At 44.4% G+C, this 27,611-nt stretch overlaps 1 protein-coding gene across 1 annotated transcript in view; it reads left to right on the plus strand.

Annotated features, from left to right (window-relative positions):
• Nucleotides 1-24,976: 24,976 nt before the first annotated feature.
• The window catches only part of LOC140430385 (chromodomain Y-like protein 2), a 177,859-nt gene continuing 175,224 nt past the window's right edge, over nt 24,977-27,611 (plus strand). The window contains exon 1 of the mRNA XM_072517842.1: nt 24,977-25,171. Coding sequence (XP_072373943.1) covers nt 25,007-25,171 — 165 coding nt within the window. The 5' untranslated portion in view covers nt 24,977-25,006. The remainder of the gene's footprint in view (nt 25,172-27,611) is intronic.

Raw genomic sequence — 27,611 nt, forward strand, 5'->3', positions numbered from 1 at the left:
CTGTGCTACTGTGCTTAAACTTGAACCAATAGATTGAAGTCAAATGCACACATGGGACAGGGTGGGGGTTGGAAGCGAAGGAAAAGGATGGCCACTAATGGTGTTTAAAAAAAATATACAGATTTTTTTAAATTTAGAGTACCCAATTCATTTTTTCCAATTAAGGGGCAATTTAGCGTGGCCAATCCACCTACCCTGCACATCTTTTTGGGTTGTGGGGGCAAAACCCATGCAAACACGGGGAGAATGTGCAAACTCCACACAGACAGTAACCCAGAGCCAGGATCGAACCTGAGACCTCGGCGCCGTGAGGCAGCAGTGCTTACCACTGTGCCACCGTGCTGGCCAATGTTTTTTAAAATGGCGAAGTGAGCTCAAGTGTCAACTGAACCGAACACTTGGGAAAATCTAAGATGACTCGAGCGCCACGGAGGAAATGGCACAAAACTGAACAAGATTGCCATTCTTGGCTCCAGTTTCTGAATGATGTAGTTGCTTTGCTTTAGAAGCTGGTCCTGTGCCAGGTGGGGAAATTCCTAATGCAGTAAACACTATTGTGAGTTCTGCAATTGCCACTCAGAGTGTACTGCAATGCTGCCAAGTGAAACAGCATCATAGGATCTGGGATGGGCCCAACAGCAGTGAGGAAAACATCAGCGAGTGGAGCACCTGTGACCTCTTGGGGAAACTGCCACAGGGCAGCAAGTCAGCTGTTCTGATTCATCTACCTCGATGGCAAAATATAGAAAGGAGGAAAAGTTAATCAGTAGGTTGCTTCCTCCAGGACCCTGTTATCTCAAGTCAGAACAAAAATACACACGAAGCTTTCAAGCTGAAGGCCTTTTGTCAGGACAAATTCTAGGTTGGGTATAGATTAGAAGACAATTTTTTTCATGACCTCAGGATGTTCCAGAACGTTTTTAGCCAATGAAGTTGGCTCCATGTTTTATGGCGACTTTGAACGCATTGCTCCGAGTCCAAATCTTGGTGGAACCAGAGCTATTGGTGCAGACACGACTGTCATAATATCCACTCATGTATATAATGAGATGTAGACAGGCAGTGGTTGACACACAGGATGACCAGTAAGCACACAACACAGTGCAGCCAATCACCAGACAGGACACTACCACCATAAAGCCAGAGGGAACTAGGTTTCCCGCTCTCTTGGGACCCAGCCACTGAGACAGTCAGAGTCCACGAGCTAGCAAGTGCAAACACCATGCGGTAGCCAGTAAGTCTGGTCAGGCTACTACAAGGTCTCCAGTCAGTTCAGTATAGTGTCGACCCACAGCTGAATATGTATATCAGTTCTATCGTTGAATAAAACAGTGTTGGATCTTCTCCAGTGTTAGACGTCTGTTTCTAGCTTCCCTGCATCGAGTGCAGTCCACATCGAACCTACCTGCCTAACACATCAACGACAGGCTCAACCTTTTCCCTCCAGGTGCTTATCCAGTCCCCTTTTGGAATTTGTGATTGAATCGGCCTCAGGCATTGGACTCCAGATCGCAGCCACTTGCTGTGTACAAAAGCTAGTTCCGTTTGCTTGTTCTTTTCCCACAATCCTACAATTCTGCTTCCCTTATTTGCATCCATCACATCACCAGTCAGTGCATTCCAAATCCACACCCCTCATTGTGTAAAAACGCTTTTCCTTCATGTCAACTCTGTTTTATTTGCCAATCAACTTCAGATTGTGTCCTTTGGTCAGTGCCATTCCAACCACTGGAAGCACTTTCTCTTCACTTGGCGATTTTAAACATCAGGCATGTCAAATAAAATGGGTAATTTCTAGTGAAATGTCACTGGTATCACCATGTATATTTATATCTTAATGTTGAACCAAAAACAAATGCAGTATGTAATAAAATGCATGTTATATGCAGCAATACAAAACCTACAAGTGATTCATTGTCAACCTCCTGAATAGGGACATTTACTCACAGCTGTGTGACTGATACTATTTATATCATATGCATAAAATTGAATTTTAAAGTTTATATTTTCTAATGCATCACAAGTGTAATGATATGAAATATAAATCGGCGTGAGTCCCAAGATGTATACACATTTACACGTATGTGTCTGTCTGAAAAAAAACTTGAAGGAGCCTTTAAACATTTGTTATAATGTCCTACTGCGTGTCATAGGATTGCTTCTATGTTAGTAATTCAAAGGCTGTTTTCATATTGGTTACAGTGCAGAAGGAGGCCATTCGGCCCATCGAGTCTGCACCGGCTTTTGGAAAGAGCACCCTACCCAAGCCCACACCTCCATCCTATCCCCATAACCAAGTAACCCCACCCAACGCGAAGGGCAATTTTGGACACTAAGGGCAATTTAGCATGGCCAATCCACCTAACCTGCACATCTTTGGCCTGTGGGAGGAAACCGGAGCACCCGGAGGAAACCCACGCATACACAGGGAGAACGTGCAGACTCCGCACAGACGACCCAGGCTGGGAGTCGAACCTGGGACCCTGGAGCTGTGAAGCAATTGTGCTAACCACTATGCTACCGTGCTGCCCAAAAGTGGTTGCCATATTAACATGAACTACGGCAGCAATGTTTTTGTGTACGCCTTGTATGAGCTATTCAGAGATAAAAATTAAGAATTTTAAAGAATTTGTAATCCATGAGTTATTAACGCACAAGTTTGATGACAAATTTTGATCCCAAACTTTGGCTTATCCAATGCACACAGGTTGGTTTGGTGTAGCTTCGCTCTGATTTTTTTTTCAGTTCTGACTGTACTTTTCTCCCCAGTGGTAAAGTAAAATCTTGGAGTAGACGCAAGCTTTCATATCGCTATTTGAACTAGAGGACAGAATAACAAGTTTATTGGTTGAAATATGGCCTGGCTTAAGTCCATCGGTTGGCCAGTTGCTCATTTCTTAGCACGACAGGAGCTAATTATTTTAATGCATTTTATTACAAACATGTATCAAAGCAGGAACCAATTAAGGCCAATGAGATACACCATTGGCTACATTGTCGATGCTACTTTCGGAAACCAAGCCTCCATGTTTCTTTGGTTACATACATGTCCTATCTTTTGCAAAAGGCACATTTTCATCTAAACAGTTCTCAGACTGCTCAGTAATTTAAAAGACATTTGAGAAGAACTGTAATTCCTCTCTTTAATACTTTCCCTGTGGGCTGTTGTACAAAGTGTTAAAGTATTTACATTTATTCCAACTACCCCATGGCACACCAATTATGGGAAAATTATTTGATATTGGCGTCACTGCAAATAGTGAAAAATATTGTGCTCTATTATAAAGAATCACCATTTAACAGTACTGTGTTTTTTTCCTTGGTATGATCATGCCAAATATGGCTTCCGAGGTGAGGCATACGGGATGTGATTCATTTATCTGCAAATAATTTTTTAAGAGGTTTTCTGCAGTGATTGTACTTGATCTGCTTTGAAACTGTGGTTTATGTGCACTCAATGTAATGTTCATCAATACCTGCTTCTTCGGGATTATATTACCTTCTCTTATTTCTTTTTAACAAACAATTTTATTGAGGTATTTTTTGGCATTGTGAACAGTTACAGATAACAGTACCTTCTCTTATTAAGCAAATGTTTTCATCTCTTTATTATTCCACTGAGGTAGGTCTGGTGGCACAGTGTGTAACATCCCTGCCTCTGAGCCAGAAGCTGCGGGTTCGAGTCCCACTCCAGGACATGCTGGCCCAGTAAAGTTTCTTCATAATATGACGAAACAGTTTGAGTTTCAGCCTGCGAACCCTTTCGACGTGCCAATGGCTGGGAGAGACCCTTGTCCGTCTCCCTCAAGGTATAACTTTCTGACGACAGACTAGTGGCCTGTTCCAGAAATTACCCGCTATGGAAACAGTCAAAAGTCTTTCTTAGTGCACCATTAGGTGTGGGGAGAGGATTGGAAAGGAATTGTTACACTGAGGTGAGTAGATTTGTCGGGTGGATATGCGGAATGTTAGAGGGCTGGTTAGCTCAGTTGGCCGGACGGCTGGTTCATGATGCAGAGCGATGCCAAGAGCGCGGGTTCAATTCCCGTACCGGCTGAGGTTATTCATGAAGGCTTGCCCCTCAACCTTGCCCCTCGCCTGAGGTGTGGTGACCCTCAGGTTAAATCACCACCAGTCAGCTCTCAAAGGGGGAGAGCAACCTCTGCTATGGTGGCGACATTTACTTGCAGAAAGCATTAATTACAAGTTATTGGGGCAGGTTTTGTAACCCTAAGGGTTAGTTCTGTGGCAAATTCATTTTTTCCACTGAAGTGACAATACTTTAAGGTACTCTAATGTAAATTGTGCAGGGTGCGTCCTCTCCATTGTAATATTCTTTGTGGCCTAAAACTCCAGCAGTTTAAGTTGAAGTACAGCAAATTACATATTGAATAATAGAGGGTTTGATGTAAATTGCAAACTCGTATGTTGTATTAGGAAAAACTTGCAACAAAATGAAAGCAGCTCCGGATTGATGCAAAATAGCCCACACTGATGCACGATCAATTATTGCGAAAGCGAGATTAGAGAATAATGAAAGGCTTTATTAGACAAAATGTGTTCCCCAGCAGCTCGTAACAGAAAATGGCTGCAGCCGGGGAGGAACACCTCTTTCTACCGTCCACTGGGCGGAGCCAGCAGACAGGGATTTACCCACGTTTCGCTAATACGGTAGTACCTCCAACACAGGTACCGTAATACATATAATATGGTCTACCACACACACTATATGCCCCCCACAGCAGGAGCATTGAAGGGAGCACGAATTAAAACACAAAAGAAATATTGAAGTGGCAGCAAAAATAGCCATTTTCCTTTATGTAGTGCTCCTCAAGGAAAATAACATTTTGCAGCATATCCTAGGGAGGGGAGACAGATTTTGTGCTGGAGAATGAATGAGGTAAGTTAGATTCTTTGCAGGCTTCTGAGGATGGGGAGGGAGATCTAACAATGAATGAAATGATTCAGATAAAGGTTGCCGAGGCCATGGCATATTGATGAAGGACCAGCCACCGATAGTAGCAAGGATGATGGCATGGGATATGTAGTAATCTATAGATAGACAACTAAAGGATCCAGGGAAGATTTCTTGCTCAGGGTGAAGGAAGTCATGGAGGATTTTCAAAGGAGGCGACAGGTGTTGAAGTTGATGAACTGGGGCAGAGGGATTTAGCAGAGAGAACGAGTGACGGTATTACAATCCTAGTTGATGTTATTACTGGATGGGAACATTCCAGAATGAAACGCTGGCTCAAAAGGCCAATACTTTTTCTGATATAAAAAGTGGAGGAACACAATCACAGGACTGTTAATTAATTTTAACGACAAGGAAAAGACGTATTGAATATGAAACAAAATCATTGTGATACAATACACCTCTATTCCCCCCTTTGTTAAACAATTACACATAGGTTTTAGGATTGACACAGATCACAAAGAACATCTTAATGCACAGCGGTCTCATAAACATAAACACCGAGTCTCTTTTAAGCACACAAGGTAACTGGGAAAATACATTCCCAACTCCGAATGCCAAGTGAATGTTTGTGGATGTCTCTTCAGAATCCCCGCAGATGATTGTCACATGAGAGTTTTCGAACTGCACTCCCAAAAACAGGCTTTAAAATCTTCTCTCATTATTATGCTTTCCTTTAGCAGTTTTTATTCCAAAATCCAGACCAGGGTTCCCAAATTACACTCCCAAACAAAGCCTCTGCTCCACACTTAACAGTGAATTCAGCCCAGAATTTTACACCAACCTCTTTAGGATTACTTAGTTTTAACTGCTCTGCAAACTGCTCATAATTGTTTTAACTCTCAATTCCCAGACTGTAATAAAATGGCACCAGTTGTTTGATTTACCTTTGAAGGCTGTTGTCCCACGTTAAATCTGGTTACTGCAATTGACTCTTTAACTCAGAGCACTTTGTTTACTCTTCCATGAATTCTTCTACACAATACTTTGGTCTCTGTTCATTTAACTCCAGTCGACTTAAACATTATTTCTGTCCCGATTTCCTGGTTATCTGGATTGCAACTTGTACTTTAGGAAGCCTGCCTTTTTCAGCTCCCATTCTGTTCCGTCTTTCGTTTGGCAGAGTTGAAAGATATTCACTCCCCCAAGGTCCTGTCTCTGACTGCCCACAAATTCAGCTAAAACTAAATTGCTTTTTTTTAATCCTTAGATGAGCCTCCAGTTGCTAAGCAATTCCCTCATATCTCTTCTGATCTATTTATTCTTCACGCCATGGCATTGACTAAGCACATTACAACCACAGTTGGAACTTAACCAACCCCCATATATACAAACATGAATCTAAGTATAGGTGTTACCCTTCCACGCACAGAAACATTAAATTAAACCTACTTAAAACTATACCTTATTTCTAATATTTGCCAAAACAAATATAAATCCCTTAAAACTACCTTTGTTTTCCTAATAGTCAGACTAGGCAAGGCTTTTTATAGGAGTGGATAAGCAGTAGAATTCTAGACTAGCTGTAATCACTGAAGGAGTGGTGGTCGATGAACAGAACATTTGAAAAACATCAGTCCTCAATGCAACAAAATGTGGGTAAAGCTTTCAGCAACAGAATGGGAGAATGAGCAATTATCCAACTGGTTTGATGTTCTTACAGCTTGTATGGGTGAGAGCAGGAATTACAGGGCAGATGAGCGAACTGAACACAGCACCATGGTGCAGGAAGCCATTCAAGTGGTGGGAATAAATAGGAGGGAACAGTATAATAGTCACTGGAATAGATACAGTTCTCTGCAACTGAGAGTGAGTCCAAAAGGCTGTGTCCAAAAGGCTGTGTTGCCTGCCTGATGCCAAAGTTCAGGATATCTTCTCAGAGCTGGAGAGGAAGCTGTAATGGGAGGGAGAGGATCCAGGTGTTGTGCTCCATGTGGGTACAAATAACATAGCTAAGACTATCAAAGAGGTTCTTCCTAGGGTATATGAACAGCTAAGGATGAAACTGAAAAGCAGGACCACAAAGCTAATAATGTCTGGATTACTACCACAGCCACTAGCAAATTAGTGTAAGGTAAGTAAGATTAGAGAGTTCAATGTGTAGCTCAAAGGTTCATGTGAGAGAAATTAGTTTGATTCACAGGGCACTGGCACCAGTACTGGTGAAAGTGGGAGCTGTACTGTTGGGACAGTCTTAACCTGAACTGCGCTATGTTTATTTCTCTGACAAGTTGTACAACTAAAGCAGCAGAGATGGGTTTAAACTAAATACCTTTAAATTAACCCCCCCCCCCCCCCCCCCCAGCTCATGAATCCCGAACACCAATACTGCCTCGGTGGCTGATCAGGTTGGCCAAGTACTGAAGGACTAAGCTGCTCGGGAGGTTTGTGGCAGGTGGGAAGGGAACCAACAAAAAGGAAAAACCTACTTGACCTCATCCTCACCAATCTACCTGGCGCAGGTGAATCTGTCCATGACAGTATTTCTTAAAATTTAAAGTACACCATTCTTTTTTTTCCAATTAAGGGCCAATTTAGCATGGCCAATCCACCTACCTTGCACATCTTTGGGTTTGTATCCATGACACCCACGAAGACATGGGGAGAATGTGCATACGCCACATGGATAGGGATCCGGAGCCAGGATTCATCCCAGGAGGCAGCAGTGTTTTTTTAATATAGATTTAGAGCACCCAATTCATTTTTTCCAATGAAGGGGCAATTTAGTGTGGCCAATCCACCTACCCTGCACATCTTTGGGTTGTTGGGGTGAAATCCACACAAACACAGGGAGAATGTGCAAACTCCACACGGACAGTAACCCAGAGCCGGGATCGAACCTGGGACCTCGGCGGCGTGAGGCAGCAGTGCTAACCACTGCACCACCGTGCTACCCTGAGGCAGTAGTGCTAACCACTGAGCCACCGTGCCGCCTGCTGACCATGACAGTATTGATAGGAGAGACCACTCCACAGTCCTGGTGGAGACAAAGTGGATACTATCATGCTATGTGGCACCTCCACTATGCCAAATGGGATGCTGTGGACCATCCGCAGAAACAGATTTGTATACTGTTATTTATATGTGTTATTATAGTTGTGTACAATGTCTCTTTAAGATCCAAGTTACATGACATGCGTGACATCATCGGATAGTTTGCGGGCTATTAGGCTATTAGGCCAAACTTTGCACAGTGAAGACCTAGTCATGAAACCTCTATTAATCTTGTATCAAACCCATGTGCTTCTGTAGTTTCATTTCTTTTGTACTGTTTGGCTAAAGACACAACAGTTTACAAAAATTAAACTGGCAGCGAGGATCGGATCAGAAGAAAGGAGAAAAAAATGTTATTTTTCAAAAAGATCTTTGGAGTAGAGCAGGTAGAGCAGCTTCATCGAGTCAATCAAACTTCTGATTAACAGAAGGTCAGAAATTGCTGGCATTGCAACGGGTAACGTTTTGGGGCAAAGATTAAAGGAATGGCTCGGTACCGATTTGAAACCAGCATTCTGAGGAGTCAGGCTGTGGGGCCCACCACGTGCAGTGCAGTAAGACACAGAGGTAGTTCGGGGCAGTGAACAAAAGATTATCATAACTTAGATGCAAGTTAAATCTGCTGCAAGGAAAAGCTGATGAAAGTTAAAGCTGTTACAAATCGATAATCCATCTTGAATAAACTAGACCACTGAATTAAGCAAAGGGAGAGGACATTCCGATACCATGAAAAATGGCAGCAGATTTTGGCGGAATAGGCTACTTCAATGAGGACTCAACAAACTGGAAGTCATATTGGACAGAGGTTCTATGATTATATTCAAGCCAACAAAATTTTGGAAGAGATTAAGGTCCCTGCATTCTTAGGTGCAATCGGAAGCAAAAGTTGTAATTTGCTAAGAATCTTAGTCCAGCCAGATATCTCTGTAGATAAGGGGCGAGGTTCTCCCTCCACGCCTGTCGGAAAACGGGTGAGAATCACTCCAGACTATTTCCTCGAAGGTCCAGGGTGATTCTCTGTTTTCCAGGGGGCTAGCAGAGCGTGTCGGCGTGTGTCCCGCAGCTCTGGCTGCTGGCGGGGCCCTGCTAGCCAGACCGCGCTGCCGCACATGTGCACTGCGGCTGCAAGTGGGTCCGAGTATGCGCGTGGCAGCCCACCTCAGCGCGGGCACCGCCGACATGGCAGAGCCACACAGCAGGCCCCCGCGGAGGAAGGTAGATCCCTCCCAGATCGCGATTGCCCGCCGATCGGTGGCCCCCGACCGTGGGCCTGGCCACCGCTGAGGCCCCCCCCCCCCCCCGGAAGCAGATAACCCCCCCCCCGCCCCCCACCAGGTCCGCCACCGTGTCCGCGGGTCCCAGCTCCCGCCAGGTGGTACCACATGTAAACCACACCGGCGGGCGTTCGGCCAGTCAACCGCGGAGAATCGCCATGGGGGCCTGTTCCAACAGCCCCCGACCGGCGCCGCGTTGACCGCGCACACGGGACTGGCGGGTCTGCGGAGGATTGCGGAAGCGTCGTCGCGCCGGATTTCCGGCATGAACGACCATTCTCTGCCCCCGCGCTGGGCACGATTCCAGCGCAGAGGGTCAGAGAATCCTGCCCAAGGCGTATCAAGAACTGATGAAAATGTAAGGTCATTATTCGCCAAAGCCCTTGATTGTTGCAGAGTGGTTTTGTTTTCATCGGGGAATCAGTTCGAAGATGAAAGTACTGTGCAATTTGTTGCAACCCGCAAACGACTGGCAGAGTTTTGTGTATTTAGCAATTTATTGGACGACACAATTAGCGATCATTTAATGTGTGGGTTGAAAAATGAGGCCATTCAAAGAAAGTTATTCACGGAACGTAATCTAAGTCTGAACACTCCATTGCTGCTTCCATGGAGCTTGTGGCTAAGGACGCTTCTCAGATTGGAGAAAGAGCGAGGATCCATAAACTGGCTGCTGGTTAGAAGAAGTCTACCCAGCAATAGGCATGTAATCGCTGGAGCAAGGACCACCGCTGTTAAAATTGTGACAGAACTGGCCACACAGCTAGAGCTTGCTGTATTAAAATAACTTCTCCAGAGAAGAACACTCAAAGGAAGACACAGAGCTCATACAAAGGAAGAAACAAATCAAATTCAACGAATAAAATTCATAATGTGGAAGAAAAGAATAACAACCACAATGAAACTAAAACAATACATTTCAGTGAAGAATTAAAGTTGAATGTGCTATCAGTTCAGGGTGAGGCAAACTGTTTTTGGGTAGTGCCAAAGCTGAATGGGCAACCTATTGAAATGGAGGTCGATACGGGGGCTGCCATCTCCCTAATTCCTGAGACCTTCTATGAACGGAAACTTAACCACCTGCCATTAAAACCAACAGATGTGATCTTGAGGACCTATACTGAAGAGATAATGCCACTGAGAGGTTACATCACAGTCAAGGTTGAGTTTAAGTGGACAAACAGCAAAGTTACCACTCTATGTGGCATGAGCAAGCTTTCTATAATAAAAAAATACAGCAGTGTTTTTGAAGATACACTGGGGTCCACAAAAGATGTACAAATGTCCCTGAAGATTAAGGAAAATAGCCAGCAGAAATGTCACAAGGCTGGAGCCATACCCTATGCAATACATCCGAATGTTGAAGCGGAACTACTGATACTCGTGGAAATAGGAATCTTGGAACCCATCACTACTATAGACTGGGCAACCCCTATTGTACCTGTCATGAAACAGGATGGTACAATTGGTATATGCTGACATTTTAAGACAACAATCAATCTGGTACTACATGTGGATCAGTAACCGTTACTATTAATTGAAGATTTGTTTGCAGGTCTTGCAGGAGGCTACATGTTCAGCTGCTCACCAGGTGAACACCTGCTCACCATCATCACTTACAAAGGCCTATTCCGCTCCAAGAGATTGCCTTTTGGAATAATGTCAGCACCAGATTTATTTCAATGCTCAGTGGACCAGATTCTTACTGACTATAGGGGGTACAGTGTTACTGAGATGATACATTGATCACCGGCACAAATGACCAAGAACATTTACAACACTTAGAAGCTACACTGAAACGGCTTCAAATGCATGGGCTTTGGGTCAGGAAAGATAAATATGGTTTCTTCCAAACAGCTATACAATATCTTGGACATGTAATTGACAGTAAGGGTCTGCATAAAGCACTTTAAAAAATGGGAACGTTTATGGAGGCTCCAAGACCAACAAACGTCACTCAACTTAGGTCATTCCTCGAGTTTATGAGCGACTATGGAAAATGTGTCCACCCTATCCCCGTAACCCAATAACCCCTCCTATTTTCTAGAAAGTCTGGAGTGATTCTCCGTTTAGAAGGGGGCTAACAGGGTCCCGGAGTAGTCCTCGCAGCTCTGACTGCCGATATGGGGCCCTGTACTTTCGGCCGCGGGTCTGCGCATGCGCCCATTACTGCAACAAATATAAAATATATCAATTTCTACATTCATCATACTATTAGTTATTGGTTATGTTGGGTCTTAGAAGTAAAAGGGGAGGGTTGCTATTTATGTGTTTATTGTATTTATGTGCAATGGCTCTTTAAGATACAAGTCACGTGACATGTGTGACATCATCAGATTTTTTGCGGGCTTTTCGGGAGTCTCGTGCCAAACCTTGCACAGTGAAGACCTCTGTTAACCTTGCATTATCAAAACCATATGCATCTGAAATTCCATTTCTTTTGCACTGTTCATCAAAAGATACACCATGTACAACCACAATCTGTAATGTTATAATCAGGCATATCCCTCATTCTGCCATTACCATCAAACCTGGTTCAATGAAGGTTTCAGGAATCATAGAATGTACAGTGCAAAAGGAGGTCATTCAGCCCACCGAGTCTGCACCGGCCCTTGGAAAGAGCTCCCCACTTAAGACCATGCCTCCACCCCATTCCCAAAACCCAGTAACCCCACCTAACCTTTTTGGATACTAAGGGCAATTTAGCATGGCCAATCCACCTAACCTGCACATCCTTGGACTGTGAGAGGAAACCGGAGCACCCGGAGGAAACCCACGCAGACACGGGGAGACCATACAGACTCCGCACAGACAGTAACCCAAGCCAGGAATCGAAACAGGGACCCCGGAGCTGTGAAGCAACTGTGCTAACCGCTGTGCTACCGTGCTGCCCCTAAAGCATGCCAGGAGCAACATAAGAACATAAGAACTTGGGAGCAGGATTAGGCAATTCAGCCCCTCTAGCGTTCTCCGCCATTCAATACAATTGTGGCTGATCGCATCTCAGCCTCAACCCCACTTTCCTGCCTGTTCTCCATAAACCCTCAACCCATTGCTAATTAAACGTCTGTCTACATACTCCTTAAATTTACTCAATGTCCGAGAATCCACCACACACTGAGGTAGTGAATTCCACAGATTCACAACCCTTTGAGGGAAGTAATTTCTGCTCATCTGGTTTAAATCTGCTACTCCTTATCTTAAAACTATGACCTCTTTTTCAAGATTGTCCCACAATGAAATGAAATGAAAATGAAATGAAAATCGCTTATTGTCACAAGTAGGCTACAAATGAAGTCACTGTGAAAAGCCCCTAGTCACCACATTCGAGCGCCTGTTCGGGGAGGCTGGTACGGGAATTGAACCGTGCTGCTGGCCTGCCTTGATCTGCTTTAAAAGCTAGCTATTTAGCCCTGTGCTAAACGAGCCCCTGAGGAAGCATCCGCTCTACGTCTACTTTGCCAATACTTTTAATCATCTTATATACCTCAATTAGATCTTCTCTCATTCTTTTAAACTCTGGAGAGTATAGACCAAAATTGCTCAATCTCACTTCATAAAACCCTTCATTTCTGGAATTAATCTAGTCATACCTAAACAGAGGTGTGCACCATTTATACGATGCACTGCAGCAACTCAACAAGGATCCTACGACAGTATGTTACTTCCAAACCCTTGACCTATATCAACCAGAAGGGGAAGGGCAGCAGATGCTTGAGAAGACCTCTAATTGGAAGATCCTCTCCAAAGTCATGTACATCCTGACTTGTACATATATCACCATTCCTTCACTGTCACTGGGTCAAAATCCTCCAACTGCTTCCCATATAGCACTGTGGGTGATCCTACAATACATGGACTGCAGCAGTTCAACAAGGCAGCTCACCACCACCTTCTCAAGAAATAGGCAATAAATGCTGTCCTTTCCAGCAATACCTACATCCCATGAACAAATATAAAACAGCAAAGGATAGAGCACATTCACCAAAACGTACACCAGCAAACAAGGCCAGCATTTGCAAGAGCTGTAAAAAGACAGAATCAAAGACTCTGTATCTCAATTCACACAGCATTCAAAACAAAACAAATGAATTAATAGCACAGTTAGAGGGAAAAATGGTATGACCTGATTGCCATTTCAGAGGTATGGTTGCAAGGTGACAAAGGCAGGGACCTAAATATTCAAGAGTGTTTGACAGTCGTGACAGATTACTTTAGTTCTAAAGATCAAAATGACAGTCCAATTAGTTTGGCTAGAGTTAAGAAATACCAAAGGTAAGAAGTCACTTGTGGGAGTAGCTTATAGCCCCCCACAGTAGTTATGGACAGAGTATGCAGCAACAAATAATCAAAGCTTCTAAGAAAGATGTGGCAATAATCATGGGTGGTTTTCATCTTCATGTAGATTGAACAAGTCAGATTGGCAAAGGAAGGCTGGAAGATGAATTCATGGAGTGTATTTAGGGCAATTTTGTAGAGCAGTAAGTCTGAGCGCTAACCAGGGAACCAGCTATTTTAGACCTGGCAATGTGCAATAAGACAGGGTTAATTAATGACCTTGAAGTAGAGGAGTTACGAAGCAACAGTGATCAGAACATGATATAGTTTCAGATTTAATTTTGTGAGAAGTGTGGGTCTAAGTCTAGTGTTTTAAACTTAAATAAATCCAACAGCCAATAAAGTGAGGGAGATGGGGCACCACAGAAGGGCCAAGGAATAAGGAGAAAGAAGAAAGAAGGGGGCGGCTACTCCTGCTATGATATGTAAATGCATGGTCTTTTTGTAAACTTTGCAAAAGAAGTCGCTAAAATCTCAATAAAAATATTTTTAAAAATAAAAATAAAAGCAATAGCAAGTGTACGAGGATCGAGTAAACTGAAGTCAACTGGGAAAATAACTTAAAATGTAGGACAGTAGAGAATCGGTGGCAGACGTTTAAAGAGCTATTTCATAGCCCTCAGCAAAGATGTATTTCATTGAGAGAAAAAACTCTACGAGGAGGAAGTACCATCCTTGGCTGAATAAGGAAGTTAAGCATAGTATCAAATTGAAAGAAAAAATAAATAACACTGAAGATTAGTGTTAGGTCAAAAGATTAGACAGGCTTTCGAAGCAGGCAAGGAATGACTGGAAAAATAATAAGGGACAATAGAATATGAGAGAAAGCAAGCTAGAAATATAAAAACATATAGTAAGAGTCCCTGAAAGTATTTAGAAAAGGAAAAAAGAAACTAAAGTGAGTGTTGGTCCCTCCGAGGATGAGACTGGAAAATTAATAACTGGAAACAAGGAAATGGCGTAAGTATTGAATAGATATTTTGTGCCTGTCTTCACTGTAGAAGACACAAATTAAATCCCAAGAATACATGAAAATTGAAAGGTGAAAAGGAGGGAGGAGCTGGAAATAATCACAATCACAAAAAGCATTGGAAAAACTATTGGAACTAAAGGTTGACAAGTCCCCTGGACATGATGGTTTTCATTCCAGGGTCCTAAAAGAAGTGGCTGCAAGATGTTGGATGCAGTATTGTGACCTTCCAAAATCCCTCAGATCCTGGAAAAGTCCCAGCATATTGGAAAATGGCTAATATAACAGCTCAGTTCAAGAAAGGGGGTGGCAGAAATCAGGAAACTGCAGGTCAAGTAGCCTAATGTCTATCATAGGGAAAATACTTGAATCTATTACTAAGGAGCTAACAGCAGGACCCTTAGAAAAATTATTATAAAATCAGGCAGAATCAATAAGGTTTTGTGAAGGAGAAACCATGTTTGCCTAGTTAAATTAGAGTTCTTTAAGGAAGAAACAAGCAAGATAGATAAAGGGGAACCTGTAGATGTGGAGTTGCGAAAGGCATTCAATAAGGTGGCACACCAAAAGTTACTGTGCAATATAAGAGTTCACTGTATAGGTGCAGAGATAGAGGATTGGTTAGCTAATGGGAAGTAGAGAGTAGGGGTAAATAAGTCATTTTCCAGTTGGCAAGTTGTTGAGGGGAGCAGTGCAGTGAGGTGTCTCAACCAGGCCAGCAGGGCTGAGGAGGGTTGTGCAATGAGCTGAGAGTCAGGCGAGGAGGTCAGATAGCCAGACAGACAGCCAGCGAGCCAGCACAACACCTGAGGTCATAGCCGAGCACAGCTGGAGGTGAGTTGTGATGGCCTTGGAGACGCTGGCGGTTGTCGAGGGGAGTAGCACGGCAGGGCAACTCGGCGAGGCCAGCAGGGGTGAGGAACTGTGACCGCAATCACAATGCGGGTTCATCTCATCAAGACGGCAAAGTGGGCATGATCTCCACAGCAAGGCAAGTCAAAGAAAAATGCAGAAAGCAGCAACAACCTCTATTCATGACCTGCTTTGATCTCACAAAGCCTTTGGCCCTAACAATCTTGAGGAGGGGAGTGGGGGGGGTTGTGGAACATCCTTCCCAAATTTGGCCACCCGCAGAAATTTGTCATCATCCTCCTCCGCCTGCTGCATCGTAACGTGCAAACCATGATCCTTACCAATGGATCTGCCACAGACCCAATACAAGTGAAAATGCAGGTCAGGCAAGGGTGTGTAATCGCACCAACACTCTTTTCCATCTTCCTCACTGCAAAAACTCCAGCCCTTCTCCATGAAGCTCTCTGCCAGAGTGGAGCTACCAGCGGGAAATTATTCAATCTACTTTGCCTGCATTCCAGAATCAAGATCACCCCAACCTCTGTCGTCAAAGTGCAGTATATCGAAGATGTTTGCATATGCGCGCATTCAGAGGCCGAGTTCCAAACTATCGTTGACGCAATCATGAAAGTGTATTAAATATTGAACATAGAACATAAAACATAGAACAGTACAGCACAGAACAGGCCCTTCGGCCCTCGATGTTGTGCCGAGCTTTGTCCGAAACCAAGATCAAGATATCCCACTCCCTGTCATTCTGATGTGCTCCATGTGCCTATCCAATAACCGCTTGAAAGTTCCTAAAGTGTCCGACTCCACTATCACAGCAGGCAGTCCATTCCACACCCTAACCACTCTCTGAGTAAAGAACCTACCTCAGACATCCCTCCTATATCTCCCACCCCGAACCTTATAGTTATGCCCCCTTGTAACAGCTACATCCACCCGAGGAAATAGTCTCTGAACGTCCACTCTATCTACCCCCCTCATCATCTTATAAACTTCTAATAAGTCGCCTCTCATCCTCCTTCGCTCCAATGGGAAAAGCTTTAGCTCCCTCAACCTTTCCTCATAAGACTTACCCTCCAATCCCGGCAGCATCCTGGTAAATCTCCTTTGCCCCCTTTCCAATGCTTCCACATCCTTCCAATAATGAGGTGACCAGAACTGCACACAGTACTCCAAATGTGGTCTCACCAGGGTCCTGTACAGTTGCAGCATAACCCCACGGCTCTTAAACTCAAGCCCCCTGTTAATAAACGCTAACACACTATAGGCCTTCTTCACGGCTCTATCCACTTGAGTGGCAACCTTCAGAGATCTGTGGACATGAACCCCAAGATCTCTCAGTTCCTCCACATTCCTCAGAACCTTGCCATTGACCCTGTAATCCGCATTCAAATTTGTCCTACCAAAATGAATCATCTAATGGGCCTTAGGTTAAACATCCAGAGACAAAGGACCTCCACCAGCTTGTTCCCGCTGTGCAACACTGTTCCCCCCCCCCCCCACCCCCCAACTATTAAGATCCATGGTGAACCATTGGGCAACGAAGATCATTTCTCATTCCTTGGAAGCCTCCTCCCAGCGAGGGCAGTCATTGATAATGAAACTCAACGTTGCCTCAACTGTGCCAGTGCAGCCTTCCGCAATCTGAGGAAAAGAGTGTTTGATGACAAAAACTTCAAACCCGGCATCTAACTCATGGTCTACAAAGCTGCAATGTTTTCTGCCCTCCTGTATGTGATAGACGCATGGACAATGCACAGCAGACACCTTAAATCCCTGGAGAAATATCATTAGCAGCGCATCTGCAAAATCTTGCAAATTCAATGGTAGGATAGGCGCTCTAATATCAGTGTCCTCTATCAGACCAACATTCCCGTATTGAGACACTGGCTATGGTCAATCAGCTACATTGAGCAGGCCACATCATCCGCATGCCTGACTCAAGGCTCCTAAAACAAGCTCTCTACTCCGAGCTTCACCATGACAGGTGGTTAGCAGGAGGGAAGAGAATATTTCAGAAACATCCTGAAAAAATGCAACTTCCCCACTGATTTGTGGGAATCTCTTACGCGAGAGCCACCCAGGCTGGAGAAGAAGCATCCGGGAAGACGCCAATCATTCCGAACATCTCCGACAGACCCAAACAGCCAAACACAAACAGCGAAGAAGGGTATCAAACCCCGAGCATCCCACCCATCCACCTCATAAAATATGACCTACCGCCTGTGGCACAGTTTGTGGATCCACCATTGGACGTCTCAGTTACCTCAGGGCCTACAATCCCAGATTGGAAGAAAGTCATCCTCTGTCCCGAGGGACTGCCTGAGAAGACTCCCTCACCATGTCCACTGAAAAGGAACAGACATAAGAAAGAGGATCCATGGATATTGTAATGTCTTGTTGGATGGCCTGATATATATTACAAGAACACTTGTAGCTAAAGCTACAGACGATTTATTAATATTAACTCTGGGTCAACTATATACAAAACAACAGATGAATAACAGTATGAACATGCACTAACCACTATCTCCCAGATGTCCAGACAGTCTGAGGTCACCTGACTCTAACATTGACCTATGTACCAAAGAGACTCCTAGTGGTGAGTCGGTGAATTACACCACAACCATGGTAGCACTACAGATATATCCCAAGGTTTTGTCAATAAAGAGACACTTGCATTTTTATAGCATCTGCCATGAACTCAAGAAATCCCTAAGTACTTTTTAAGTGTCGTCACTATTGTAATGTAGGAAACAAGAGTGCCAGTATAGGAAAACCAAAGTCTCACAAAGAACAATGAAATAAATAATCTGATAATTTGTTTTGGTGATATTTGGATTTGGATTTTGTTGATTGTCACGTGTACCGAGGTACAGTAAAAAGTATTTTTCTGCGAGCAGCTCAGCAGATCATTAAATACATGAAAAGCAAAAGGAAATAAAAGAAAATACATAATAGGTACACAATGTAACTACATAAACACCGGCATTGGGTGAAGCATACAGGGATGTAGTGTTAATGAGGTCAGTCCATAAGAGGGTAATTTAGGAGTCTGGTAATAGCAGGGAAGAAGCTTGTTGAGGAATATATATTGATCTGAGCACCAGAAAAAGCTTCCTGTTCAATCAAAATAGTATCATGGGATCTTTAACACCCCCCAGAAGAAGCAGATGGGTCTTGGGTTTAACATTTCATCCATAAAGTCAGCACCTTTGACAGTGTAGCTCTCCCTCAGTACAGCATTAAATTATATACTCACGTTCCTGCAGGGGGGCATGAACCCACAACCGTCTGACTTGGAGGTGAGAGCATTACGGTTGACACAATCCAATCGACCTGCATCACAGAGACAGAGAAGTCTAACAACAAGAACAAAGAACAAAGAACAAAGAACAAAGAACAAAGAAATGTACAGCACAGGAACAGGCCCTTCGGCCCTCCAAGCCCGTGCCGACCATGCTGCCCGACTAAACTACAATCTTCTACACTTCCTGGGTCCGTATCCCTCTATTCCCATCCTATTCATGTATTTGTCAAGATGCCCCTTAAATGTCACTATCGTCCCTGCTTCCACCACCTCCTCCGGTAGCGAGTTCCAGGCACCCACTACCCTCTGCGTAAAAAACTTGCCTCGTACATCTACTCTAAACCTTGCCCCTCTCACCTTAAACCTATGCCCCCTAGTAATTGACTCCTCTACCCCGGGGAAAAGCCTCTGACTATCAACTCTGTCTATGCCCCTCATAATTTTGTAGACCTCTATCAGGTCGCCCCTCAACCTCCTTCGTTCCAGTGAGAACAAACCGAGTTTATTCAACCGCTCCTCATAGCTAATGCCCTCCATACCAGGCAACATTCTGGTAAATCTCTTCTGCACCCTCTCTAAAGCCTCCACATCCTTCTGGTAGTGTGATGACCAGAATTGAACACTATACTCCAAGTGTGGCCTAACTAAGGTTCTATACAGCTGCAACATGACTTGCCAATTCTTATACTCAATGCCCCGGCCAATGAAGGCAAGCATGCCGTATGCCTTCTTGACTACCTTCTCCACCTGTGTTGCCCCTTTCAGTGACCTGTGGACCTGTACTCCTAGATCTCTTTGACTTTCAATACTCTTGAGGGTTCTACCATTCACTGTATATTCCCTACCTGCATTAGACCTTCCAAAATGCATTACCTCACATTTGTCCGGAATAAACTCCATCTGCCATCTCTCCGCCCAGTCTCCAAACAATCTAAATCCTGCTGTATCCTCTGACAGTCCTCATCGCTATCCGCAATTCCACCAACCTTTGTGTCGTCTGCAAACTTACTAATCAGACCTGTTACATTTTCCTCCAAACTCCTCCTCTACTGTACATTGAAGGCCAAGGCTGGTACAACAGAGGTATAGTATTCATGAGAAACACTCCAACTATAATTAGAGCATGCTTCACTCAGGGCTGTGCTGAGATGATCCTGAAATTGTCACATGCTCCAGGGTAGATTCTGGTTCAGGCACCTTACTGCACAACCAGTAAAAAAAAATCTATCACAAAGTTATCCTGGATATTCTGCCAAATTATCGAAGCAGGTCTTGTATTTGGTATTCCTCTGAAATGTCAAATAGATACATACCAAAGGTTGTCAAAGTTGGAAATTGATGTTTTGTTGAGTGCTTTGAAAGAACTCGGTCAATGTTAAATCGAGGTAGAAATACAATCTCCATTTGGAGATTGAACAAGCCGAGTGAAACTATTAGCAATTCCAATGATAATGTAAAGATAACATAGTCCACCTTTGACAACAGGACAATGATACATCACTGACGAGATAATCAATTTTTAGGCAATTTCTGACACATAGGCTGAACCATCAGTTTCTAAGCAATTGCCAAAATGTTGCCCTATCCTTTAGCAATACCTCTGTCGAATTGGTTTAACTCCAAATATTTCAAGATGGCAACTGATAAACCATTTTAGGAACCTAGGTGTAAGCCAGAATGATCGGGTGTATCGCGCGACAATCACCGGGCAGGAATGTTCCCTTCCAGTCGGGGAGCACTTCAGCAGTCAAGGGCATTCAACCTCTGATCTTCGGGTAAGCGTTCTCCAAGGCAGCCTTCAGGCCGCGCGACAATGCAGAATCGGCGAGCAAAAACTTATAGCCAAGCTCCGCACACATGAGTACGGCCTCAACCGGGACCTTGGATTCATGTCGCATTACATTCACCCCCACCACCTGGCCTGGGCTTGTGAAATCCTACCAACTGTCCTGGCTTGAGACAATTCACACCTCTTTAACTTGGGGTTACCCCTCTCTCTGGATCTGTAAAGACTTAATTACCTGCAAATGCTCGCATTCAAAATAGCATCTTGCATCTTTGACTTTCTCTATATATACGTTTCTGGAACCTACCTCTTCAGTCACCTGAGGAAGGAGCTGTGCTCCGAAAGCTAGTGATTTGAAACAAACCTGTTGGACATCAACCTGGTGTTGTAAGACTTCTTACTGTGCTCACCCCAGTCCAACGCCGGCATCTCCACATTAAGTTTCTATGATTCTACAAATGAAGAAGACATTATTGACTGAAAGACAGATACGTAGTATTTATTCCATTTAGATGTATTCAGTTCGCCAGCACATCAGGATTTCCGTAGCTTCTGCATGAAAGTGAGAAGCTTCTAGCCCCAATGATTATGAATGTCTGTGAAAGATAATTTAAATGTTCAAGCATATGTGTGAAAGGTTGCTGGCAACAATATCTGGAACCAGGTCTTAAATTGGATAAATCAGACATTCTTGAACTTATCACTTCAATCCATCACACTTTTGTGTGATAGGAATCTGAATCCTCAACCAGAGTCCAATATTGTCCGAACATACATCATTCCCGGTCACCATTTCAAGACGTGCTCCCTCCTTTGCTAACTAAGTTGGTTGGACTATAGCTAAGTTGTTCTATATTACTCAAAGGGAGATGCTTAATAAATTCCAGGAAAGCTATATGCGAATTGATATAATTGCAATAGTAGCATTCATTCCTTTGGTGATTACACCTCAGAACCTTTCCCTTTTGTTTCTGAAATCTAAACACTCCATCCTATCTGCATTTTCATCAGGTTGAAAGCAAGTCTCATTGCACCGTTTCATATTTAGGAATGAAATGGTGTAGACAGTTCCAGACGAGATGCTGGCAATGCCACAAACACAGACATTGGGTTAAATAACCTCCCTCTGAGCTATAGTGTCCTATGATGCCCTTCTCAAACTCATTCTTCCCTGCAATCTACAAGTTAGCGATCCCATTACAGTATTCAAAAGTGAGCAGATGTTCTCCCCAGTGTCCCGACCAATAGTTATTCCTCAATCAACATCAATTGACAAAAAAAAGGAAAGCAAAATACTGTAGATGCTGCAAATCTGAAATAAAAGCAGCAAGTGCTGATACATCTCCAGCAGAGTGTCAAACCTGTGAGCTTTTGTCATTTTGATGATCAACATTTTCTGTTTTTATTTTCGCTAAAAACACAGGTTATTTGGTCCTTGTCTCGTTGTTGTTTGTGGGGCACCATTTTCTTCAAACTAGCTGCTGTGTTCCCTACATTACAATAGAGATACCATTTCAAAGGCATTTCATTGGCTGTAAATCACTTGAGGGGTGACCTCGGGTTGTGGACGGCGCTATATAAATGCAATTCCTTCTTTGCCAGCATTCCTTTCAACATTTGCGCTGTCTTGCCTTGGGCCCACCACCTAGGTTTCTCCGTCTGAAAGATATTCATTTCTGTCACCAACCTGTCACTTACTGCCGCATCCTGCTATTCACTGCTCACCAGCAACTCAAGTTCCAGAATAATCAGCTATGAAGGGACCCACACTTTGCACATTATGAGTTGCTTTCCAATATGTCACTGCAACTTGTGCATATTCCACATGCCTACCCGATAGGGCAGCACGGTAGCATTGTGGATAGCACAATTGCTTCACAGCTCCAGGGTCCCAGGTTCGATTCCCGGCTTGGGACACTGTCTGTGCGGAGTCTGCACGTTCTCCCCGTGTGTGCGTGGGTTTCCTCCGGGTGCTCCGGTTTCCTCCCACAGCCCAAAGATGTGCAGGTTAGGTGGATTGGCCATGATAAATTGCCCTTAGTGTCCAAAATTGCCCTTAGTGTTGGGTGGGGTTACTGGGTTATGGGGATAAGGTGGAGGTGTTGACCGTGGGTAGGGTGCTCTTTCCAAGAGCGGGTGCAGACTCGATGGGCTGAATGGCCTCCTTCTGCGCTGTAAATTCTATGAAATAATCTATGATTGCATTGACAAAATTGTTGTGATAATACTTGTGCACATAGAAGAAAACGTGCAGGAAAAATCAGGAGGGAAACGCAAAGTCGAGAGAAATCTGGTCAAAATATGGTAGCACTGAAAGTATGGAATAAGAGGATGAAAGCAGGTCTGTGATGATTAATCAGAGTGTGAATCACTTCAGGAAATTTCAGGGTTTGGCCATCAGTCAGGCAATACTCAGGAGATACATGGACACACCTAGAGGACACACCTGATATTCGTCCAGAGGCCACAGCTGTGCAAAGCATGTATACAACTCAAAGGACTGATGATTCCATAAATCCTGGGAGGATAGCTTGAGTTGTTTACACCACCAGCTCATTTGTAAAAAGAAAACACAAAAACGTTGGAAACATCAGCACGCCAGGCAGCTTCTGTGGAGAGGAAAACAGATGACCCTTTGCTAAGGTTTTCACATTGGTTGCCAACTCACCATGGTTTGCACAACAGTGACGGTTTCCGTTGCTATCGGCAGTTACGGTGCGGTACAATTAGTCATCATAATAATCTTTATTAGAGTCACAAGCAGGCTTATATTAACACTGCAACGAAGTTACTGTGAAAATCCCCCAGTCGCCACTCTCCGGCGCCTGTTCAGGTACACTGAGGGAGAATTCAGAATGTCCAATTCACCTAACAAGCACGTCTTTCGGGACTTGTGCTAGGAAACCGGAGAACCCGGAGGAAACCCACGCAGACACAGGGAGAATGTGCAAATTCCGCACAGACAGTGACGCAAGCTAGGAATCAAACCCGGGTCCCTGGGGCTGTGAAGCAACAGTGCTAACCACTCACCTTCCTGATATATTTGACTTAAATGGGTGCGAGTTATTGATCGGATGAGACCAAAGCCTTTTAGAAGGGATTGTAAATTAGAACTTTAGTCAACTCAATCTTCCGTGTACCAGGTCCCAAATCATGTCAATTCCAAAATTTGTCATAAAGCTCTTGCACTTTGAGCATCCAGTGCATTTAGCAAGTTCTACTGCGCCAATATCCTTGAACTTCCACTCATATACTTCACCTCCCTTTTTAAGATGCGGAGGCAAACTTTGCTTCGAGTTCATTGTTTACTGATCACAATAACCTTTTCTTTGTCCTGAAAAACCAATATAAAAATGACCGTATCACAAATATTACAATGTTAATAGATGCAGTCCTATCACGAGCATATAGATGCATATGTGTATAATCCAGCTACAATCTTTCATACATTTGCAGGACAAAACATCAACATGGGGAGGACCAATGTTTTTGTTCTTTTTTTACACAGAGGGTAGTGGGTGCCTGGAATTCGCTGCCGGAGGAGGGGGTGGAAGCAGGGACGATAGTGACATTTAAGGGGCATCTTGACAAATGCATGAATAGGATGGGAATAGAGGGATACGGACCCAGGAAGTGTAGAAAATTTTAGTTTAGACGGGCAGCATGATCGGCACAGGCTTGGAGGGCCGAAGGGTCTGTTCCTGTGCTGTACTTTTCTTTGTTCTTTGACCAATTATTTGGAACCTTTTTAAAAAAAATACATATTTCAATTAAAATGTTGTAAGCATGTTCTCTACAATGTTGTGGCATGTTGCTACACTGGGAATATGATAGGTACTAATGCAAACGTATACTTTGACTTAAAAGTGTGAATTTCTTTGCCCTCCAAAGCACATCGCTGAACCATTGAACATGTGACTTTCAAAAACACCAACATTTTAGTTAAAAGAATTGTCAAGATTTTGCACTCCAAAGCAGTGACTAGTCAATTTACCAATCGAGATCTTGACTCAAAAAATGCCAATGCAAAAGGGGGTATTAATTGAAAATCGTTAATGTTGTGCTCCCCAAAGTTGGTTCACCGATGAGAACATCACTTGAAAAAATACCAATGCAAAAAAGGAATTCTAGTGGGGAAATAGTGAATATTACTTTGCTCTCCAAAGCAATGACGAAACCATTGAGAGTGTCCTCCCCATCCTCCCCCCCCCAAAAAAAAAAATAAAGAAACACAAAAAAAATGGTTTCCTCTCGTTTCTCAGGTGGCATGGGGAGAGGAGAGCCTGGGCAGGTAAGTCATTGCTGGGGGAGTAGTCATGCTGACTCCCCTCCCCAATGTGGCTACTCGCCCCCTGCCTCCCCAGCACGTGGGGTTGGCCGTGTTAGTTTGCACGGTGCTGCGGGATTGGATGGGGCGTCTCGTTACTTCCTCCTGTTACAGTGTAGCCAGAGAGCGACGCTCGCACCGGATTCTGCGCATTAACCCAGTCCCCTGTATATGTGTGTGTGTGTGTATGTGAATGTGTGTGTGTCAGCCTGCAAAGGAGCACTGAAGCAACCCGGCCGCCAAAACAACAGCAGCAGCAACACCACCACCAGAAGCAGCAGCAGCAAGCAAGCCACCACGTCTAAAAGCGGGATGGCTTCAGGAGATCTATACGAGGTACTGCTCTTAATATTTTATAGATATAAATATTGCTGATCACCCCCCTTTCCTCCCTCCCTCCACCTCCCCGACTCCAACTGGATACAACACGAGGGGGAAGCGTTAAGAAAGTAGCTGAAGCTTTTCCGAGGCTTGCTTGCTTGCATTTTTCCCCTCCTCTCTCTCTCTCTCCCTCTCTCTCGCCCTCTCTTGCACACAGGGAGGAGGAGGGGGGGAAAGAACTGAGCAGCTATGGGATGGGAGCGCTGTCGCTCTGCTTTCTCTTTTAATGCTTTAAATGCTATTGCTTGATGATAGGCCTTGGGGAGGAGGGGTTGGATGGGGAAAATGAGTTAGCGGCTGCATCTGAGGGGGATAGGTGCAAGACTACAATGACCAGAGCCTTGGAAGGGAGAAGAGGAGGAGGGAGGGAGGGGGAGAACTCCAGGTTGGCGAGGTGGTCGGAGGAATGAGTGCAGCATGAAGTGTGTACGCACTAATTCAATGACAGGACGGCTGACGACTTTTTCTCTTCGCATCTAATGTGCAGGAAGCTGAAGAGTGGATGGAGTTTCAAATCTCATCATCACTCTTTATTTTGCACCCTTTTCTCTCTCTCTATCTCTCTTTAGCCCTGTGAGATCTACTTTATATATATTATCCTCCCTCCTGCATTAAGCTGGCTGGGAGAATGAGGCTTTAACAACATGCCGTAAGGTGGCTCCTTATGGGTTGGCAGGTTGTACTTTTTATTGATGCACACGTTTTTTTTTAAAATAAGTGCTGTGAAGCACATTTAGCAGCTCGTAAGATGTGCTTGCTGTGGATGGTTCAGGAAAGTCTGCCACCAGTTTTATAATTAATATCCCGGCTTGGGAGAGTGATTTGAATTTACTTCCAGCAGTTGCATTTTAAGGTGCAGTGTGTGTTTTTTTTAAAACAAGATTATTAGTCACAGGTCAAGCAATAACTCCCCCCCGCCCGCCCATTGCAGTGTCACAAGCTTTTTGGATGATGGATGTATAGCATATACATGGAAGGCTTAATTTTATTTTGGTGGGAAGCTTTAATGAACCTGATGTGGGTATTTTTTTAACATCAGGCAATATTTTGGTAAGGGAAGAGATACAGGGCAGGGAGGCACTGCCTGGTGGTGGCTTCCTGGGGGAGAATGGCTTAAGAATAGCCATTTTGCACAAACTGATGGTCAAAATAACCCCCAGCCTTGGCTATTGAAGCTGATCAGATTGTGTGAAGGCTCCCCCCCCCCCCCCCCACCCGCTTCTGTTGGAGGGAGACGGAAGGAGTGGGGGCGTTGTGACCGCCTCTGTTGAAAAATGCAATGTAAATGTACGCGCCACAGGACAAGGCTCCACTGGAAACTAACGTGTTGGTGGGTTTCAGAGGAAGGGCTGGCTGGCTGGTCAGCGGCAGTGGTAACGATGGCCAGGAGTTGGGGAAATCAGACCTTGCTGTGTGTCACCCCCTCTCCCAAACCTCTGTAACCGACTAGCACAGCTAGTGAGCGAGCTAGTTAGTTAGTTAGTCCTTGGGGTGGATTTGGAAGCTTCTTGCGTTGGGGATTTGAGCACCAGCTCTCTTCACTGCGATAACCCATCATTTCAAGGGGCTTCCCCACTCTACGGTGACCACCTCCCAGAGACTTTGGTCTCCCAGTTTGCTGGCTTTGGAAGGGCGCCCTGAGGATTTTGCGGTTGACTCGTTGAAACTAGATTGATTTGCCCCTCATTCTGTTACACGGGGTTCGCTGTGAATGTAGCAGTTGCGTTGGATGCTGCTGCGCCCGCGGGGAGTTGTCACCAAGTTATTTGTCACCAAGATGCTTCCTGTGAGCTTCAGGCCGAAGGGGGGTTGCTGATTGGAGCCAGCGATGTTCTATTGCCGCCTCAATTAAACGCCGTCTTGTCCGCATCGGGCTAGCTTTCCCGTGACACCCACCAACCCCTCTCCTCCATCCAACCAACCTCCCACTGCCACCCTTGACACTAAAGCCAGAGTGGAGAGGTGCGAATACCTGCCTTCACTGTGTGGGACCGTTTTATACCAGGAGGACGGTGGGGGCAAGATTTGGGGAGGCCAGACCACTTGGAAGTGGAGAGAGAGACAAATTGGTGGCTGGACCACAAGCTTTGAGTGTCTCCAGTGGAAAGAGATCCATAGAAGGACGATGCTGCCGGAATGGAAAATAATTCGAAGACACAATTGAAAAGGAGCAAGGAAGCAGAGGAGGTGGTGGAGGCAGAAATTAAACCCAAGTAATAGATTTTTAAAAAATCAGAATCACACCTTTTCGTTAAATATGCAGAGAACCTTTCTTTTTGAAATAGCCAAATATTTGACCAATTGTCAAGTTGGTTTTCACAACAGTGTTGTATTTTCAGCAACATTTGCCCCCAGTGTTTTATGAGGCTGGATTTTGTAACCAATCTTTGTGCAG

This window comes from Scyliorhinus torazame, chromosome 10 (assembly GCF_047496885.1).
Source record: "Scyliorhinus torazame isolate Kashiwa2021f chromosome 10, sScyTor2.1, whole genome shotgun sequence".
NCBI lineage: Eukaryota > Metazoa > Chordata > Chondrichthyes > Carcharhiniformes > Scyliorhinidae > Scyliorhinus > Scyliorhinus torazame.